This window comes from Hibiscus syriacus, unplaced genomic scaffold, assembly GCF_006381635.1.
Source record: "Hibiscus syriacus cultivar Baekdansim isolate YM2019G1 unplaced genomic scaffold, ASM638163v2 tig00112114_pilon, whole genome shotgun sequence".
Classification (NCBI taxonomy): domain Eukaryota; kingdom Viridiplantae; phylum Streptophyta; class Magnoliopsida; order Malvales; family Malvaceae; genus Hibiscus; species Hibiscus syriacus.
This window is the reverse complement of record NW_024063255.1, coordinates 526203-546488: the sequence shown is the minus strand read 5'-3', so window position 1 is coordinate 546488 and position 20286 is coordinate 526203. Positions and strand designations below refer to the sequence as shown.

Below are 20286 nucleotides of genomic sequence, written 5' to 3'. Positions count from 1 at the left end.
ACAGAAAAGATTTATTCTAAGGTTCATGGCCCAGGAAACATCGTCCTTCATGCATAAAGTATTAATTAAATAAGCCACTTGATCTTCAATAATAAATTATTAATTAGGTGAACAACGTGGGCTTTTGCATGACCACTTATATTTTTCATTTCTTGATGCCACCCGACAGAAAAGATTTATTCTAAGGTTCATGGCCCCGGAAACAACGTCTTTCATACATAAAGTATTAATTAATTCAGCCACTTGATCTTCATTAATAAATTTTTGGGTAAATTAAGCACCGTCCACTTATAATCGTGGTTATATTTTGGTTATCAACTATCTATTTTTTAAAATCATATTTAACACTATGTTTTAATTATTCATTGTTAAAAAATTAAGAGTTCATGTATGTTTAATATATAAATTATTATTTTATTATGTTTTGGTACTCAAACTTTATTTTTTTCAAAACTATATCTAACATTTAGTTTAGGTTTCAATTTGATACTTTATCGTTAAAATTTTAATAGAACTGTTGATGTGATATTTTTATTTTTTATGATGATGTGACATTATCTTATGGTGACACGTCAATATCACAATTAAGTTTTTAGCGGTGGGAGTACCAAAATGAAACCTAAAGTAAACATTAGGTATAATTGTGGAAAAAAAGTTTGGGTACCAAAACAGAACAAAAATAATAGTTTAACTATTAAACATGTAGTTTATCCAAAAATTAATGATGATGCTGACATGTCACCATAAGATAATGTCACACCATCATTGAAAAATAAATTAAAAAATTACCACATCAACAACAATTATGTTTATTTTTTAACGTTTGGTGACCAAAGTGGAACAAAAATGTAATGTTGTGTATGATTTAATAAAAAATAGTTGGATGATCAAAACGGAAGCGTATAATAGGTGGGTGACTAAATAAATAATTTACCCTATATTATTTTAAAACGGCAGCTCCTGTATATACAGTAACCTAGATCCGTCCGGTATCTTGATTTTAGTCTATAAATAAACATATTTCAGTGGTTCCATAGCAAAACAGAAAGAGCTTACCTAAGATGGATAAGATCAGTGAGAATAGAGAGAATTTGAATGAGCTTCTTAAAGCACAAGCTCACGTTTGGAATCACATTTTCAAATTCACACACTCAATGTCCTTAAAATGTGCTGTTGAATTAGGTATCCCAGATATCATTCAAAACCATGGCAAGCCCATGACTGTCACCCAGTTGGTCGCTGCACTACCGACGCTCAACCCTACCAAGGCATGCAACATCTACCGGCTCAAGCGTATCTTAGTTCATTCGGGCTTCTTTGCACAACAAAAGCTTAGCGATGACTCCCAAGAAGATGGTTATGTTCTTACCAATGCTTCTCGTCTCTTGCTTAAGGATAATCCCTTAAGCGTAACACCTTTTCTGAAAGCTGTGTTGGATCCTGTTTTAACAAAGCCTTGGGATTTTCTAGGCATCTGGTTCCAAAATAATGATTATACCCCATTTGATATAGCTCATGGGAAGACGTTTTGGGAATATGCTTCTCATGACCCAAAGCTCGGTAATTCTTTCAATGAAGTCATGGCTAGCGATGCTCGATTGGTTAGTAGCGTTTTGATTGACAAGTGTAAGGGCACATTTGAGGGATTGAATTCGTTGGTGGACAATGGAGGGGGCACAGGAACACTAGGCAAGGCCATCGCTGATGCATTTCCAAACTTGGAGTGCACTGTGTTTGATCTTCCTAATGTTGTTGCAGACCAAGACAGCGGGAACTTGAAATATGTTGGAGGCGATATGTTTGAGGATGTTCCTGTTGCAGATGCAGTTTTACTAAAGGTTTATACTATTATTTTTATTAAATTATCTCTATTGAACATTTTTCTAATTGTTTTAAATTAACACTAATGCTTTTGATATATGCTTTCGCGTTGATTAAATAGTCGATATTGCACGACTGGGACGATGCTTGAAGATTCTTAAGCGATGTAAAGAGGCCATTTCAAATCAAGCCAAAGGAGTTATGATAAAAAAGATGGTGATTATAATAAACATGGTACTGATGGAAAATGATAAAGCGAATGATGATGATTATAAAACAATCGAAACTGTTCCTCGATATGTTGTTGGTGAAAGGTAGAGAGAAGCGAGAAGAAGAATGGTCTAAACTATTTTCTGTTGCGAGATTCAGCGACTATAAAATTACTCCTGTACTAGTTTTAAGATCTCTCATTGAGGTTTACCCTTAATTAAAAAAAAGTTGTATTTAAAAGCTCTTAGCTAGTTAACACGTTCTATTTTCCTTAAGTTATAAGTTAAATACATATTAGGAAGCAAAATTCTTTTTTCCCTCCCTAAAATAAAAATTGTTCAAAAAAAACTATTATTTCTATCATAATTTTAATAAATTTACTATTTATTTATTATTATAGTTATTATTATTATTATTTTTTTTTGTTGTATCAGTCATGGTTAATATTATTTCACTAACGCATGGAATTAAAAGTCATTATAAATATGTACGAACCAAACGACGTTAGTGGATAAAATATAATTATTATTCCTAAAGATTCTAAGTTGGAGCATAATATTTGTTTGGGTGTTTGAATGTTTATTATCAATTGATTGAAGATTTTTCCAAAAAAAATTACTTTATAGTGATCTCTTAGTACTAATAAAATGAGTTATGTATATATATTCACAAAATGCATGCTTATTAGTTTCAAAATTAGTGAGTCAAAGGCATAAAAATATATAAGAATAAGTTGCTTTTGGTTTACCCTCGTAAACATCTAGAGAAATAATAAAAATTTAAGAAAGTCTAGAAACCTAAAAAATGATGGCATGTGAAAGGTCTTGCGTTGATTTCAAATATTTATATTTTAAATAAAGTAGATAGTTTTATATATATAGAGAGAGAGTAGATAGTTATTATAAACTTTAGACCTAAAACATATATTTTGGCATTCTTCAACATTTAAAAAAGAAAAAAAGAAACTGGTGTATGATGTTTTTCATATAATATTTAGTATAATTATAAAATTTATTTAATTATAATTTGCATTACTAAAAATGATTTATGAATAAGGTGGTAGAGTGTATGACATTTACCACCTTATTCATAAATATACGACATAAAAGGTTTTAATATGAAATAAATGCTACATTGGCTATCCAGAGAGGATTTGCTTGTAATTCAAATGTTGGATATATGCGTTGTAAGCCAAATATATGCCATGATGTTAATGTACATATATTAGATTATGTTGAAAAGAATAATTTGTATGCCTATATTTATGAATAAGGTGGTAAATGTCATGCTAAGTGACAATTCTATTGAATTTAGTAAGGAAACTATATTATGCTTTGTTCTGTTCTGTTACAAATTCTATTACATGTATACATTTGGCTTTGTTATATGTACAAGATGAATAAACACTGAGCATTCACTACTTGTTAATTTAGACGCTCTATCTTGCTCAGTTAAGTATGTGATTCTCGCATTATGGTACACTCTGCTCTGCTCGCTTCTGTTGTGTTTGGTCATGTTAATAAGGAAAGATAACTCTGAAATTAATAACAAATTATTTACGTTAATAAGTGGAACATACTAGGTATAATTGACGTGTAATAGAATCTTTATACATCTTTATCATGTCTCTGCACCTCTGACGATGCCTTTGACACTTTTATTAAATGTTTCATTCCTCGGACAATTAGATCCTCAATGCTTCTTGCATTCTTCTTGGAAAAGTTTTCATAACACGTTTTTCAGAGGCACATGCATGGTAGCATTTGTTCATCAAATCCTCATTTGCTCCTTGAGTAAGGAAAAGCACTATCAAGCTTTTCCACGGCAGAAATAAAGAAACCATAAATTAAATAAACAATAAACAAGGACTGAATTAAAATAATATTGAGATTAAAAGCCATAAATGAATAAATGCAAAAACTAAAAGGTGTAAGTATAAATAAGTTAAAATTAAATGTACTGGAAAGTAAATTGTGGAAACTTAAAGTCCTTAATACAATAAATCAGAAAATAGAGGACTGGAAACAAAAACAAAACAAAAGTAACAGATATTTCTACCCGTAAAAGTAACAAAATAAAAGTAACAAATAAAAGTAATTGGTGGAGTTGAATTTATTAGAGTTACGTAGAGTGATTAAGGTTAGAGGATGGTTTGGCTCATTAGTGTTGGGGAGTGTATTTTTAGAGTTTTGCATCACTCTCGATTATAATCCTGCTGAAGCCCTTGTCTAATCAAATTGTAAACCCTATAGAGCAGCTAATGTCTAGGCCATGAGGACAGAGGTGACTGAACAGCTCATGTATGACAAGAGTCTAACTAAATTTGTAACTTACCTGAAATTTTAATAACAAGCAAAATTGAAATTGAAACAAAATTAAAATGACTTACCTAAATTTGAATGGTCGTTAATCAATTGAGGATTTTTATTAAAAATTTATTTTGATCAAAATTGAAACATTAAAAGTTAAAGTTATAAGAAAATAGAGGTTAAGATTACGTGATATGACTGACATACTAATATAGTATTTTTTTTGTCTTCCGTTGATCTTATAGGAAATAGACTTAATGACTAACTAATCAATCTCACTAGCAGCCTTCTTTGTTTGGGTTTTCACTAAACACTAGCAGCTTCCTGAATGGACCATGGCCATTTTTTTACCAATATAGTCATGCAATTTGATCAATTTTCTATAATAGTCGTGCAATTTGATCAATTTTCTATAATAGTCGTGCAATTTGATCATTTTTCTATAATAGTCGTGCAATTTGATCATTTTTATATAATAGTCGTGCAATTTGATCATTTTTTTAAGACGGAATTTTTTTTTACTATTTTTGGACCAAGACAGGGCACCCTCTGACGCTGTCTTTGTTTGAAATATTCATGTATGGTATATTTAACCCCTAGATTTAATATTAAACTAATCCATATTCTTATTGGATGAAAAATTATGAAGAAAAAAAAGAATTGCATGTAGTTGGGATGGAACGAGTTGGGACGGGTGGAGACAGTCATCCTTGAAAATTTAAAATTATAATATATTTTAGAGTTTTTTTATACTTTTTATTGAAAATTTATTTTCGTCTCCCTAGAATTTTATAAATTTATCCCCTCCTAAAGTAAGTCCAAGATCTAATTATTGAATTGAATCAAGTAATTATTACATTGTTGAGAAAAATGAATATTTAGGTTGAGCTGTAGTTTTATTTTTATTTGAAAAATAATAATAATTTTATAAAATTACTAATTACATATGTATTTATGAAAATATATTAGTTATATCATAAATTATAAAATATTATAAGAATATATTTATAATATTATAAAATATTTTAAGAATATATGTATAATATAATTAATATTATAGATTGTTATAAGAATATATAGATAACATTAATTAATAAAATTTTCATTGTGTTGATTTTATAAATTTTAAATATTTTTTTATATTGAGTTTGATTAATAATTTATAATTTTTCCATTTTAAGGAACATATGTTTAAGTTAATATAATTTTATAAAGATATTTATTTTTTGGGTACAATTTTATAGAGATATTAATAACAATAATTAATGAAAATTAACTTTTAAATAAACTATGTTTTAAATTAATATTGAAGTATATTTATAACATGGTTTGATGGGATGCTAACTATTGATAATTATCAAATTTTTTAAGTATATAATGGTTTTTGAGTAAAATACGTAATGTTTGTTTATTTTGGGTAAACTACACGATTGATCACTTTCGTTTAAGTTTTAAATACTTTTTTCGCACTAAATTTAAATATATATATATAATATTTAATCATTTTCGTTTTTATTTAATTAAAATGTAATCACCAAGAGTTAACTACCTATAGACTTTAACAAATTGTTGATGTGATATAATTAATTTATAAAATTAAAAAGGATAAAGTACACAAGTGGTCACTAATGTTTGAATAAATTATTGTTTTTCCCACTAAAGTTTCAAAAGTGGCATATTAGTCACTAGAACATCAAATAGGTCCTAGAACAATGATTTTATATCTAATTGATTCCACAAGTTCTCTAATTTTTTTGTTTATCATTTGAAATATTTGATTGCCTTATGTCCAAAAAAGTTAATTTCTAAGTTCTATTTTTAAAATCTAAAAAGTATATATATATGTTGGAAAAATAGGAAAAAAATATAAAGTTTTTGGAATAAATTAGATATAAAATTATTGTTCAATGTCATATTTGATGTTTTGGTGAACATTTTGTTACATTTAAAACTTTAGTGGAAAAAATGAAAACTTACTCAAATATTAATGACCATTTGGTATAGTTTACACTTTTTAATTCTATAAATTTAATGTATCACATCAGCAATTTGTTAAAAAGGGTTTAACGTTAGTTAACTTGAATTAAAGAAAAAAGAAAGTGGCCAAATATTAGTTTTTTTTAAATTTAGTAAGGAAAAGTGTATAAAACTTAAACATAAGTTATCAATAGTATAGTTTACCCTACTTTAAAATATGTTAGATATACTAGAAGCAAGCGACCTCAATGTTTAAGAGAATGATTGTTATCTTTAAATATTCTCGGTAAGAGCATGTTGTATGCAGAGATGTATGATCCTTCATTGTTAAATGATTGAGACTCTTTCGAACAGATACTACCTTGTAACACCTGAGGCTAATAAAAATATTTTATATAAAAAAAAAGACAAACATTAGAGGTCAAAAGGTGTATTAAACCGAATAGGAAACATGACAACAAATCTTAGTATATAATAGTTTCCATTCTCGGATCAGTCGAGTTAACAATTATTGGTGTATCGTCGTCTTTAAACGTCTGTTGTTTGATTTATGATCTTGAAAAATGGAGCTCTTGAACGTAGCCAAATTATCCAGCAACCCACTGTTTCCATCTCTGATTCTCCTTTTCTCCCTTTTGATTTGGCTTAAACTATCAAAAAAGAAACGCTTGAATTTGCCTCCATCACCCCCAAAGCTGCCCATCATCGGCAATATCCATCAGGTTGGCAAAGTCCCCCACCGCTCCCTCCGAGACCTCTCGAGGAACTATGGTCCTCTCTTGCTTCTGCAGTTGGGGTATAACCCAACAGTACTGGTTTCATCACCCGATTTGGTTAAAGAAATTGTCAAAAACCATGACATAATTTTCTCCAACAGACCAAAGACCACATCTTTAGATTTCTTGTACTACGGTGGAAGGGACATGGTTTTTTCACCCTACGGTGAGTACTGGAAACAAGTGAAGAAGATCAGCGTTCTTGAGCTTTTCAGCCATAAAAGAGTCCATTCATTTCAGTTCGTAAGAGAGGAAGAAGTTGAAGTTCTCATTAACAAAATCCGGTGTGCTTGTCTTCAAGGTGAATCTGTTAATCTGTCAGAGATGCTTATGTCGGTTTCGAGTAACATAGCTTCTCGATGTATTCTGAGTCACAAAAGTGAAGACGAAGGTGGGAGCAGCAAGTTCGGGCAGTTGGGTAAAAGTCTGTTGATTCTCTCAAGTGCTTTATGCATTGGTTATTTGTTTCCTTACTTGGGATGGCTCGATATTCTTACTGGATATATTCCCAGTATGAAAGCTTTGTCTGCGGAATTTGATGCATTCCTTGATCAGGTAATTCAGGAGCATAGAGGTCTTGAAAGTAGTGATGACCAAGTTTCAAATAAAAAGGACTTCGTTTCTATCATTATGCAACTCCAAAAGGACCGCATGTATGACATGGACCTCACACAAGACAACATCAAAGGAGTCTTACTGGTTATTCAACACTTCTTCCCTAGCTCTTTTAACTCTTTTTTTATTCTTTTTTGGCATAATGACAAAAATACTTTTAATATTTGATTGAATTATCATTTTGATCCTATGTTTTGGAGCACGTTAATTCCAACCTTTTATTTTGGGATAAAATATCTCAAATTAGATAGGAAAAGTGATGTTGTGACACATGTTATGTGTAAATAAATGATGACATGGCACATGAAACATATACACAAATGATGACATGGAACATGTCACGTGTTCAAACTAATGATATAGTACATGTCGCATATCACATGTACATAAGTGATGATGTGACACATATCATATGTTCAAAGTAGTGATTTAATTAGCACATATCATATGTACATAAGTAATGACATGTCACGTGTCAAATCATCACTTTAGACACATAAGATTTATCACGTCAACAATAAATATTAATCATTAGTTTATTAACGGTTTTCATTCAATCAGGAGACATTTTGTCTCAAAATGAAATGCAAAGAACTTAAATACTTAAAAAAATAGAAACTAAAGTGACTATTAGAATTAGTATTAGTATTATACATTTCCTTTTTTACTCCTTAATCTAATGTGTTTAATTCTGATAATCTCAGGACATGTTCATAGGAGGAACTGATACCACTAAAGCAACAATTGAATGGGGAATGACTGAGCTCCTAAAGCATCCAAATGTGATGAAAAAACTCCAACAAGAGGTAAGAAATGTGATGGGAAACAAGTCTAAGGTAGAGATGGATCACATCAACAAAATGAAATACTTAAAGTGTGTAATCAAAGAAACTTTAAGACTCCATCCCGCAGCTCCTCTTCTAGCTCCTCGACGAACATCAGCAAGTGTTAAATTGGGTGGATACCACATTCCTTCGAATACAACAATCATCATCAATGGATGGGCCATTCATAGGGATCCCGAGAGGTGGGAAAATCCAGAAGAGTTTATCCCAGAGAGGTTTGAGAATAGTTCCATTGATTTTCAAGGTCAAGATTTCCACTACATCCCATTTGGTTTCGGAAGAAGGGCATGTCCGGGGATGCCATTTGGGATTGCTTCTACAGAGTATGTGATGGCCAACCTTGTCTATTGGTTTGATTGGAAGTTACCGGCGGGTGAAACTACAGAAAATTTTGACATGAGTGACACGTATGGCATCACACTCCACAAGAAAATCCCTCTCCGTGTTGTACCCGTAACTCATTTATCTTTTTAGATATGGTTTTAGGGATTTAACTCGATTTTCTTTGGAGAAAACAATATTTTCATCGTTGGTCGTTGTGGTAGTATTTGGTTCTTGTGTACGTTGTTTTTATTAAAATATATATATCTTAAGTTTTCGATTTCAATTGAGGTATTTCAAGATGCATTGAAAATATAATTAAATAAAAGCTCATACATAAAAAGACATATTGGTCTAAAAATACTTCGATCTCATTCGAAAAATCGTTGTAAGTCACTAATGTTCCATCCTTTAAAAACAATTTCAATTTTTTTGTCAAAATTCATCTCTTTTATGCTCGTATTATAAAGGATTATCTATAATAAATCTCTATAGTATTTAATTTAAATTAGTCAATCAATATTAGATTCTTTGATATAATAAAATGGACAAATTTTATTAGGTTTCAAAGGGATGAGTTATGGGTTCTGCAATAGAGTGAGGATTATTGTAGAAAAAGGCTTCTTTGGAAGCATAATGTTATCTCTTTAATTATTATAATTATGGCTGCAATTTTACCCTAATTAGTAAAACTACATCTGCAACTGCCATCGTCAACATGAGGAAGATCAAACACAATGCACTCTAAGTGTGGAAATGCATCGACGATGACTTTAAAATTTTAGGGGACAAACTTTTAAAATTTTAGGAGAGAACTAATTTATAAAATTCTAAGGAGCGAGTTCTTCAAATATTAAAAGTTACAAAATAATCCTCTAAATATTAAAAGTACATGAATGATCTCTTAATTGTAGGGTGTTACTTTGTTGAGTTCTTCGACTATTAAGAGTGTTGTTTATTGAGTCCTCCAACTACTAAAAATTACATGATGGTCACTCGACTATTCATATGTTCCAAACTCGTCCTTATATATTAAAAAAATTGATAATTATTTTGAGTTGGACATTAATATGATAAATGGATGTGATAGAATCTGATCTCAGAACCGTTTGAGCTATATTTTAAGAATTGACTCTCCGTTTGCATTATGTAATTGAGCTAACGCTTTGAACATTATGTCGTCGAGTCAATTCTTGAAAGCAACAAATGTGCCAATAGACGATCAACAGGTTAACATTAAACTCAGTTAATCGTTAATTTTTTAACGAAATAAAATGAGTTTGGAAAACATGAATAGGCAGATGACCATTTTATAACTTTTAATAGTCGAATGACTCAACAAAACAATGCCCTATAGTCAAAAGGTCATTCTATAACTTTTAATAGTTGAAGAACCCAAACAAAATAAAGCCCTAGTTTGGGGATCATCTGCGTACTTTACCCCTTTTTTTCTAGGGTTTGTATTGAATTACTGATACTGTGGGCCCAAATTTACCAATTCTGTCTGAAGGTCTATACAGATTGATGCACACCACATTCATTTTCATTGTTTATTTTATATTTATTTTATTTAATCTTTTCCAATTTCACTTCAATTTTGTTTTTGACATTTCTAAAAAGAAATTGAAACCGCAAAAACTTTGATTGGAATCGCATGATGAAAAAAATCGACTTGTATTTTAAAATCTTTAGAATATATAGTATAATATAATCACTTTAAATTATTAAAAAATCGACTTATATGTAATGTGATTTTTAAACTTTAAAAAAATTAATGTGACCTTTAAACCTTTGTTAATTGTTACAATGTTGACATAATAATTGAGGGTTTAATTGATTTTTAAGAAGTGTGAAGAATTATTTATTTTTAAGAAAAATTAAAATTAAGAAATTATTCAAAATTTAAAATATTAAAAATAAAAATCAATTAAAATTTTTAAAATATAAATAAATAAAATATTAAAATATATCACAGCTATGAAACAATAAAGTATAAATTATTGAACCGTTATTTAATTGTTGATATAATATAAATTATTTAATGATTAATTTGTAAAAAAAATAATTCTTTTTTTGAGTAGAAGATGCTTTCAAGTGTTTTGACTTTTCCTATAAACTAAAAATCATTTTTAAGTTAAGAGTCTTAAAGGGTTAAATTATTAAAATATATTAGAAGATATAAAAAGGATAAATAATCAGATGAAAAACTACTGGAAACACTATTGAAAAAAATACCAGCATTAAAGAGTCTTAAAGGGTTAAATTATTATACTTCTTATTGTAAAACACTTGTGAGTTTAATTGTTATATTGCTCAAGTATTAAGGGTATATACTAAAGTGAATGCAAGAGTAAATGTTTAAAAAAAATCTTTAAAAGCCAAATAAGTAGATTTAAAAAATCTTTAATGTATATTTCAGTTGATTTATAGAACTAATAATTGGTAAAAGAGTTTAATTAATTTGAAAATATTACAACCTCGTAATAAGATTTATAAAAAGCATTAGTAATTTTTAAATTAACCAACAAAAATTACATCAATTTCTAATTCTTATTAGATTAAAGATTTGTATTAAAGATTCAGATTAACAAGTCATCTTATTTCAATGCGAGAGCTATAACTTTCTAAATTAAGGGTAAACCTCAATGAGAGACCTTAACCCTAATATAGGAGTAATTTTATAGTCATTGAAACCCGCTGCCGAAAGTAATTTAGACCATTCTTCTTCCTGCCTCTCTCTACCTGTTAATAACGTCATCATCAACATATCGAACAATAGCTGTGTTTCGATCGATTTCCTGATTTCGTCATTCACTCCATTATCTTCCATCAGTACCATATCTATTATAATCACCTTCTTTTTTATCATCACTTGTCGGTCTTGATTAGTGATCGATGTAAAATTGTCTTGATTTGTGATCGCTTCTTTACATCTTTTCAAAATTTTCAAGCATTCATCGTCATTCCAATCGTGTAATATCCACTGTTTAAAAAGGATAAATCAAAAGTATTAGAGTTAATTTAAAACATTAAAAAACGTAAAAAAATTAGTAAAAACCTTTAGTAAAACTGCATCTGCAACAGGAACATCCTCAAACATATCGCCTCCAACATATTTCAAGTTCCCGCTATCTTGTTGGTCAGCAACAACATGAGGAAGATCAAACACAGTGCACTCCAAGTTTGGAAATGCATCAGCGATGGCCTTGCCTAGTGTTCCTGTGCCCCCTCCAACGTCCACCAACGAATTCAATCCCTCAAATGAGCCCTTACACTTGTCAATCAAAACGCTACTAACCAATCGAGCATCGCTAGCCATGGCTTCATTGAAAGAATTACCAAGCTTTGGGTCATGAGAAGCATATTCCCAAAACGTCTTCCCATGAGCTATATCAAATGGGGTATAATCATTATTTTGGAACCAGATGCCTAGAAAATCCCAAGGCTTTGTTAAAACAGGATCCAACATAGCTTTCAGAAGAGGTGTAACGCTTAAGGGATTATCATTAAGCAAGAGACGAGAAGCACTGGTAAGAACATAACCATCTTCTTGGGCGTCATTGCTAAGCTTTTTTTGTGCAAAGAAGCCCGAATGAACTAAAATACGCATGAGCCGGTAGATGTTGCATGCCTTGGTAGGGTTGAGCGTTGGTAGTGCAGCGACCAACTGGGTGACAGTCATGGGCTTGCCATGGTTTTGAATGATATCTGGGATACCTAATTCAACAGCACATTTTAAGGACACGGGATTTATGAAGTTAAAAATGTGATTCCACACATGAGCATGAGCATGACCTTATATATATATATATATATATATATATATAAACAAGTGTATTATAAAAAAATTTCGAGATAATGTTCTCGAATTTTTTATTTAACGATATAACGTACTCCCAAGATTAATTGCTCAAATAGGGCGAATTGCACAGTGTTGGCCGTAGGTCGCCATGCCTTCCGGGCGACTTATGGCGTGGCAGCTTCCCAGCATAGGTCGCCATGCACTCCGGGCGACCTTGTAGGTCGCCATGCACTCCTGGCGACCTTGTAGGTCGCCATGCACTCCTTCTGCTCCTCGCGTGATTCCTCTTGCCCTCGGATGCCCTCGCATAGCTCGCTCGAATGGCCTCGGTCGGATGCCCTCGGTCGAATGGCTTCGGATGCCCAACGTGTTGGAACGTGCATGACACATGCAATCTCTCTCATAGCTCGCCGGGAAGACATGGCGACTTAGTAGATCGCCCGGATGGCATGGCGACCTACGACCAACACTGTAGATTTCACCCTATTTGAGCAATTAATCTGAGGAGTGCATTATCTCGTGAATTAATTTATTCGAGAACGTTATCTCGAGAGTTTAGCCCTTTTTATCGGTATGAAGTACTTATAATTTTTTTTGAAAAATCCTCAATTATTTGATAATAAACGTTCAAACACCCATGCAGATATCATGTTCAAACCTGAGATATATAAGAATAACAATCATCTTTTAATCACTGACGTCGTTTAGTACGTACATATAAATGACTTTTAATTCCATACATTAGGGACAAACGCTGATTGATACACCAAATAAATAAATAATAATAATAATAATAATAATAACTATAATAATAAATAAATAGTACATTTGTTAAACTTATGATAGAATATTTAACCTACAATTTAGGTGAGAGAGTAAGTATAAACTGAGAGCTTTTAACCATCAAAGAATAATATTTTTATAAAAACTACAGAGTATAATTATTTATATAATTATAATAATTCATATGACACCTCGAAGAATTGAAAAGTATAATTAAAATTTTCAATTACATTCAATTCAATATAATTTATTGATTATAACATATTTGTGTAATTACACACAATTCCACTTATAAGATAACTTTTAAGATAGACATACAGATACAGTCATATTTATTTGATAAATACCAGTGAAGGAAAATAAAAAAACATGAAAGAGTTGCAACCTTTTTTAACTAAAGGTAAACCTCAATGAGAGATCTCAAACCCAGTATAGGAGTAATTTTAACCATCACTTGTTTGTCTTGATTTAAAATCGCCACTTTGAATCGTTTCAGAATCTTCAAGCATTCATCGTCATTCCAATTGTGCAATATCCACTATTTAATCAACTCAAAAGCATTAGTGTTAATTGAAAACAATTACAAAAACGTCAAAAAGAGATTATTGATAAAAAAAAACTTTAGTAAAACTAAAACTGCATCTGCAACAGGAACATCCTCAAACATATCGCCTCCAACATATTTCAAGTTCCCGCTATCTTGTTGGTCAGCAACAACATGAGGAAGATCAAACACAGTGCACTCCAAGTTTGGCAATGCATCAGCGATGGCCTTGCCTAGTGTTCCTGTGCCCCCTCCAACGTCCACCAACGAATTCAATCCCTCAAATGAGCCCTTACACTTGTCAATCAAAACGCTACTAACCAATCGAGCATCGCTAGCCATGGCTTCATTGAAAGAATTACCAAGCTTTGGGTCATGAGAAGCATATTCCCAAAACGTCTTCCCATGAGCTATATCAAATGGGGTATAATCATTATTTTGGAACCAGATGCCTAGAAAATCCCAAGGCTTTGTTAAAACAGGATCCAACATAGCTTTCAGAAGAGGTGTAACGCTTAAGGGATTATCATTAAGCAAGAGACGAGAAGCACTGGTAAGAACATAACCATCTTCTTGGGCGTCATCGCTAAGCTTTTGTTGTGCAAAGAATCCCGAATGAACTAAAATACGCATGAGCCGGTAGATGTTGCATGCCTTGGTAGGGTTGAGCGTCGGTAGTGCAGCGACCAACTCGGTGACAGTCATGGGCTTGCCATGGTTTTGAATGATATCTGGGATAGCTAATTCAACAGCACATTTTAAGGACATGGATTTTATGAAGCCGAACATGTGGTTCCAGACGTGAGCATGAGCTTCAAGTAGCTCATTAGCATGCTCCCCAGAGTCATCGATCACGTTCATCATTATCCAAAGGTTTTTCTAATTTGCACTGAACCAGCATAGCAATGAAATTTGGTAATTATAGAGTATGCACCGATTGTGTATGTCATTACTAATTTTTAATCGGTTTGTTTGGTTGCTCTTTAGATCGATACGAATACGATAGCATGCTGTACGGACACGCATGAGAGATGTTATAAGAAGATAGCACGTGCACACCACGTGCCATGTGTATTCTTCATCAAAATTCAAAACGGTGTTTCCTTTTTTCAATTTTAAATTAAAGGTTCAAAACACAAAGTCATCCTAAATTTGATCATTTTAGTTTTTCTTTCTCTATAAATAGAATTTTATTTACAAAACTATAAAGCAAATGTTAAAGTAGAATGCCTGGTTAAAAATTTACTGGACTTAGATGAAGAAAAAGAATATATTTTGTTTCTTATTAATTTTAGGATAAAGTATATAAATGGTCTCTCGATTATAGGGCCTTATTTTGTTAAGACTCGGACTATATGATTTTTCTTTGTTGAGTCTTTCAAATATTAAAAAGTTATAAAATTGTCATCCGACTATTTATATATTCAAAACTCGTCTTTGTCTGCTATAAAATTTAATCTGCTGACTAATATATGATAAAATCATATTTTAATGATATATATTGACATCGTCGTTGCTTTCAAGCACTTACTAACGACATAATGTTTGAAGCATTTACTCGACAACATAATATAAACAAAGAATCGATCCGTAAAATATATTAAACTATAATACATAATCTCATTCAATGAATAAAATAAAACACAAATATAATAAATTACAGTGAAACAAAATCCACATAACAAATGCCTCAAACCTTCCGAACAAGGAGATCTACACCAAATTCAGGCTCAATAATTAAATTCATAACCGGAGAATGTCTATACTTTGGTGAGAGAGAAAAGGTGAAGTTTGACACTAAAAGACTAATAAGTATCTTGATTTCTGCCATGGCAAAATGCTGTCCCAAACATGAACGAGGCCCAGTTCCAAAGGGTATGTACACATATGGAGGCTTACATGCTCCATTGATTCCATTCCCAAACCTTTCGGGGTTGAATTTATGGACATCAGGTCCCCAAATATTGGGGTCTTCGTAAAGTGCCATCATCATCACCCAAATACTAACTCCTTTAGGCACATCGACGCCTCCGAATCTCGTGTCTAGAACCGCCTCCCGAGTAAGCATGCAGCCGAGAGGGTAAAGCCGCAATGACTCGTAGATCACCATCGTTAGCTGCCGTAAGTTTCTAATAATTATAAAAGTGTCAAACGAATACGAAGATATATGTGCAAATGGTTTGACACTTACTGTTTTCAACTTGTTAAGCATGGCGGAGGTTGACGATTGGCCGTCGAAAATTTCGAGAACCTCCGCCCGAACTTTGTCTTGCCACTCCGGATACAGGGCTAATAACATCAAGGTCCAGATTGCCGGAACAGCGCCATTTTCATAGGCCGGAAAGCATATGTTCTTGCAGTTATCGACAACGAAGTTGTCTACTTCATCTTGGCTTAAATCACTGTTCTTTGCTCCCTGAATGAGCATTTGTAATATGTTCTTCTCTGAATCCGCTCCTTTTCTTTTCATTTCCTTCCAGATTAATGTGTGAACGTCTTTCTCTAATCTCCACATTTCTTTGTTGCTTTCGGTTGGCAGTGATCTAATAAATATACCAAGTCAGTCATCTTTGTCCAGTTTTGCCTAATCATTTTTTTTATTGAGTAAAGAGAAATTACATTTTTATAGTAAATGTCAAGAATTAAACCTACATAAAATAAGTCAATATGAATATCTTTAACTATTCGACTAATTAATAGATCTATTGTCTATACATTTTTAATAATAATTAATTTCATGTACTTCTTTAAATCCCTGACAATTTTAGAATTAAATAAATTAAAATGAAACAAATTATATTCTAATCCCTATTTTAAAAATAAAATTAAAGAAAACTTAACAATTAGACCATGATTACTCCACCCCTATTTTATTAGTAATATTAAAATCACATGTTTAAAAAATTAAAAATTTACATGCATTTTTTAAACATATCCAAATTGTTAAATTAATAGATATATTTGTTTAACCATCGATATCTAATCTATTAATCGATTATTTTGGATCGAATTTTGCAGAGGTTCATCATGGGAGCAACCCTCTTAACTCAGTTTGCTTCATTCATAATCGTTAAGATTCAAACTCCTAACCTTGCCTAAGGGAATAGATATACATATATTTAAATTTTAAGTTATCTATGTATTTTACGTATCTCAACTTAAGATACAAGAAATTGATTGATACAATATTGATATTTTAAGACTTGATTGAAATGTACTAAAATTTGAAGACCAATTTTAAATCAATATCATAATTTCAGGACATTTAATGCATTAGCTCTATGCTAGATAGTTTAAGTCGATGACTATGTGAAAAATAAAGAAAACGGGCCTCACCTGAGACCAGGAATCCCTTGCAAGGCTACTTTCTTGCATGCAATTTCTTGAAGTGCTCTGAGCTTTGAGATTATCTCTTTACAATTGCTTCCAAAACAGGCTTTTGAGATCACTTCTCCAGAAAAGTTCCTTAAATGCTCATCGATCTTTATGTCGGCAACTCACCCGGCGGATTCAATCTCCCGATTCCACTATTTTATCACCAGAACCGCGGACTCCACCATTAATGTCATCATACCCTACACATGATGGACCATTAATTGATGCCACAGCAAATACAGGGTTGTCAATGGCTTAAACCATACCTTGACCTTGTCCATGTAGAATTCAGGAGCCATTACTTTCCTTTGATGTGCCCATACTGCACCATTTGCATGCAGAATCCCCTCCCCATACAGTGGATGAAGCCCTTGTTTCTGATAAAAAGGCCTTCCCATGTCAAAAGAAGTGTATGCCGACATCTCTTTCACGACATCCGGGTGGCTCATGTGCAGAACCTGTATGTTCCCCATCGAAAACATGAATGTCGGACCTGAAATTTCACCGTAAACATCTCATAACCCGAAAATTCGACGTGTACTAGTGGTCGAAATATGAACTTAAACATATCATACTGTCGTCTCCACTTATCGAGAAACGGTAGAACATCGGAACAACAACTGTGGGTTATCGCTTGTTTTCCGTCTCGTGTCACATTTGAATTTTTGGACTCTGTCTTCTTCCCCAACTGCAGCAGATTACCGACCAGGATCGATGGCGGGGGACCTCGAATCCCTTGCTTTCGCAGCTTCGAACGTTGTCTCCCGGGGATCAACACGAGTGAATTATACAGGCGTATTACCACGCCGATCGATCCTACTAAAAAGAGAGTGGATACGATCCTCAAAAGCATAAACGCCAATCCCATGGTGTTCAACTCTGCTTTCTCTGATTTCCAATGATGGTTTCATCATATTTTATGGTCGACAACAATGGCTTAGCAGGCAGAAATATTTTATATTTTCTTATACGTTTCATTCAGACGATGACACATTAGATGATTTGTTATAATATATATATATATATATATATATATATATTATCTAATATGCAAATAGTCATATGAATTAGTTAAAGAAGCAACAAATATGATAATTATGAGGGTTTTCTATCTTTCCAAACAGCTCAGCCATCGATTTAGAATAAGAGAGACAAAAAAGTCAAAGCATTGTTTCATTGTAAGACTCGTTTGTCCATGTGAAAAGCTTAGCCTGGCTCCGCCTATTTCTTCTCCAGGTTTCCCGGGAAAATTTCAACCCATAAAACCATCATGTGCTTAGTCACCGTAATCCAAGCTCCATCCCCGACTACTGATCGTGCTAAATCGACCGCAAGGATGGATCAAGGGGAGGCAACTTTCCCTCTAGAATTTTAAAAGTTTATCCTTCTAAAATTTTAAAAGTTCGCTCCTAGCATAAAATTACACGTACGTTCCTCATGATCGAATAGATAATCTTCTCACTCATGATGGCTCTTGGGATGTTGCAGGCCTTTCGAATCTAATTAAACCAAAAATCATACCACACCTTATAAGCATTGCTCCTCCTAATGATCTGGACGCCTCAAACATGTGTATATAAAGACATAATACTAAATTGCAGTTGCAGTTGTTGTCGTAGTTGCGGCTATCTATCGTTAATAAGAGTAGTTATTTTTTTTATCGTAAATATTATTACAAAGAGATGAATGATTAATAAGTGTAATTACAAACACGTACATACTTTACAAATGAAACTTTTTAAATTCGGGATTTTTAAAGAATATAACAATTTTTTAATTATTGAGTTCGTTTAATAAGTTGAAAGATAATGCTAATGTTTTAATTGTACCTTTGAATTCTCTCTTACAATTGGATTCTCTCAAAACAAATCTATACATGTTCAAAATATGGAATAAATTTAAACTTTAATATTTAAATCCAAACTGATCATATTTCACTTTTTTCAATTTTATAATCGGTTATTCTTTTTTATTATTCTGGTTTAAAATTCAGTTAACCAAAAATATCAAAATAGGCAGTTTTAAATATAATGGAATGCCAAAAATAAGATAATTAACTTTATTAATAATAAAAAATAATAATCAACTTTAATTCTACTTTAATGCAAGGAGAAATCTACGTTAATAGTATTTTCTTTGTATATATTTTAGATATTGTCTTTGTATTTCCAACCGTAGGTGTTTGATTATATACAATACAATCTGTACAAAGCATACAGGGAACAATTATTGTTTTGCTTTGATGTATAAGGTAGTGTGTAATTTAGATGATATAATATACATTTAGGAATATGTAGTGTTTTATTAATTTATTTTTAGAGTTAAAACATCTATGTATTTAAATTTCACCTAAATTACCAGACGTATACTTGAATTTATACGACTAACGGCTAATGTGGTTGCACACTCGCTTGCTTCATGGTCTCCCAAAACTAGAATTACTATGTATTTTGACTCATTTATCTTTAAATTATTGTTTCGATTGTAACTTTGGAGATATCTGATTCTTAATTTTAATATAACATTGTTTTTAAAAATAAATAAATAAAACTCCAACTTGTAACAACAACAACAACAAAAATAGTAATAATAATAATAAATTTATATTATAAAAAAAATGTATACAAAAACTTTACGATAAATAAAAATAAAGTTGATGTTATAAGTAAAAAATAAAAAGAAAGGTGAGTAAAACTATTGTTATTTATTATAAAAATATAATATGGGTAAAGTATACAAATGGCCACTAAACTTTTCAAATGCTTGCATTTAGGTCCCTCAACTTTTAAAACTTGCAATATAGTCACCAAACATTTAGTTCGTTTGCAATATGGTCCCGACGTAACAGTCGTTTCACTGTCATTAGGGTAAATTATATAAATGGTCATTGAACTTTTCAGGTGCTTGC

The 20286-nt window shown here is 31.7% G+C and overlaps 5 protein-coding genes and 1 pseudogene across 6 annotated transcripts; 2 read left to right on the top strand and 4 right to left on the bottom strand.

Annotated features, from left to right (window-relative positions):
* The first annotated feature begins 1061 nt into the window (after positions 1 to 1061).
* LOC120174584 lies at positions 1062 to 2248 on the top strand (annotated as a pseudogene).
* Positions 2249 to 6841: 4593 nt separating this feature from the next.
* On the top strand, positions 6842 to 9160 carry LOC120174501 (cytochrome P450 71A1-like). The gene is made up of 2 exons (XM_039181318.1): positions 6842 to 7792; positions 8413 to 9160. The coding sequence occupies exons 1-2, from the start codon at positions 6881 to 6883 to the stop codon at positions 9025 to 9027; spliced, it is 1527 nt and encodes a 508-aa protein (XP_039037249.1). The 5' UTR covers positions 6842 to 6880; the 3' UTR covers positions 9028 to 9160.
* A 2343-nt stretch (positions 9161 to 11503) lies between these two features.
* On the bottom strand, positions 11504 to 12875 carry LOC120174652 (trans-resveratrol di-O-methyltransferase-like). The gene is made up of 3 exons (XM_039181434.1): positions 12824 to 12875; positions 11933 to 12669; positions 11504 to 11857 (listed from the first exon to the last, which is right to left on the bottom strand). Exons 1-3 carry the CDS (start codon positions 12873 to 12875, stop codon positions 11504 to 11506), a joined length of 1143 nt encoding a protein of 380 aa, XP_039037365.1.
* Positions 12876 to 13907: 1032 nt separating this feature from the next.
* LOC120174604 (probable O-methyltransferase 3) lies at positions 13908 to 14864 on the bottom strand. The gene has a single exon (XM_039181408.1). It carries the CDS (start codon positions 14862 to 14864, stop codon positions 14040 to 14042), a length of 825 nt encoding a protein of 274 aa, XP_039037339.1. The 3' UTR covers positions 13908 to 14039.
* Positions 14865 to 15693: 829 nt separating this feature from the next.
* LOC120174651 (cytochrome P450 714B2-like) lies at positions 15694 to 16518 on the bottom strand. Its single transcript, XM_039181433.1, has one exon. The coding sequence runs from the start codon at positions 16516 to 16518 to the stop codon at positions 15694 to 15696; it is 825 nt and encodes a 274-aa protein (XP_039037364.1).
* A 15-nt stretch (positions 16519 to 16533) lies between these two features.
* Positions 16534 to 18249, bottom strand: LOC120174590 (cytochrome P450 714B1-like). 2 transcript variants are annotated; one of them, XM_039181389.1, is made up of 4 exons: positions 17949 to 18249; positions 17645 to 17871; positions 17340 to 17592; positions 16534 to 16546 (listed from the first exon to the last, which is right to left on the bottom strand). In XM_039181389.1, the coding sequence occupies exons 1-3, from the start codon at positions 18244 to 18246 to the stop codon at positions 17572 to 17574; spliced, it is 546 nt and encodes a 181-aa protein (XP_039037320.1). In that variant the 5' UTR covers positions 18247 to 18249; the 3' UTR covers positions 16534 to 16546; positions 17340 to 17571. The 2 variants fall into 2 exon arrangements, with proteins under 2 accessions (XP_039037320.1, XP_039037319.1); XM_039181388.1 differs by having other exon boundaries at positions 17340 to 17578.
* Positions 18250 to 20286: the final 2037 nt, after the last annotated feature.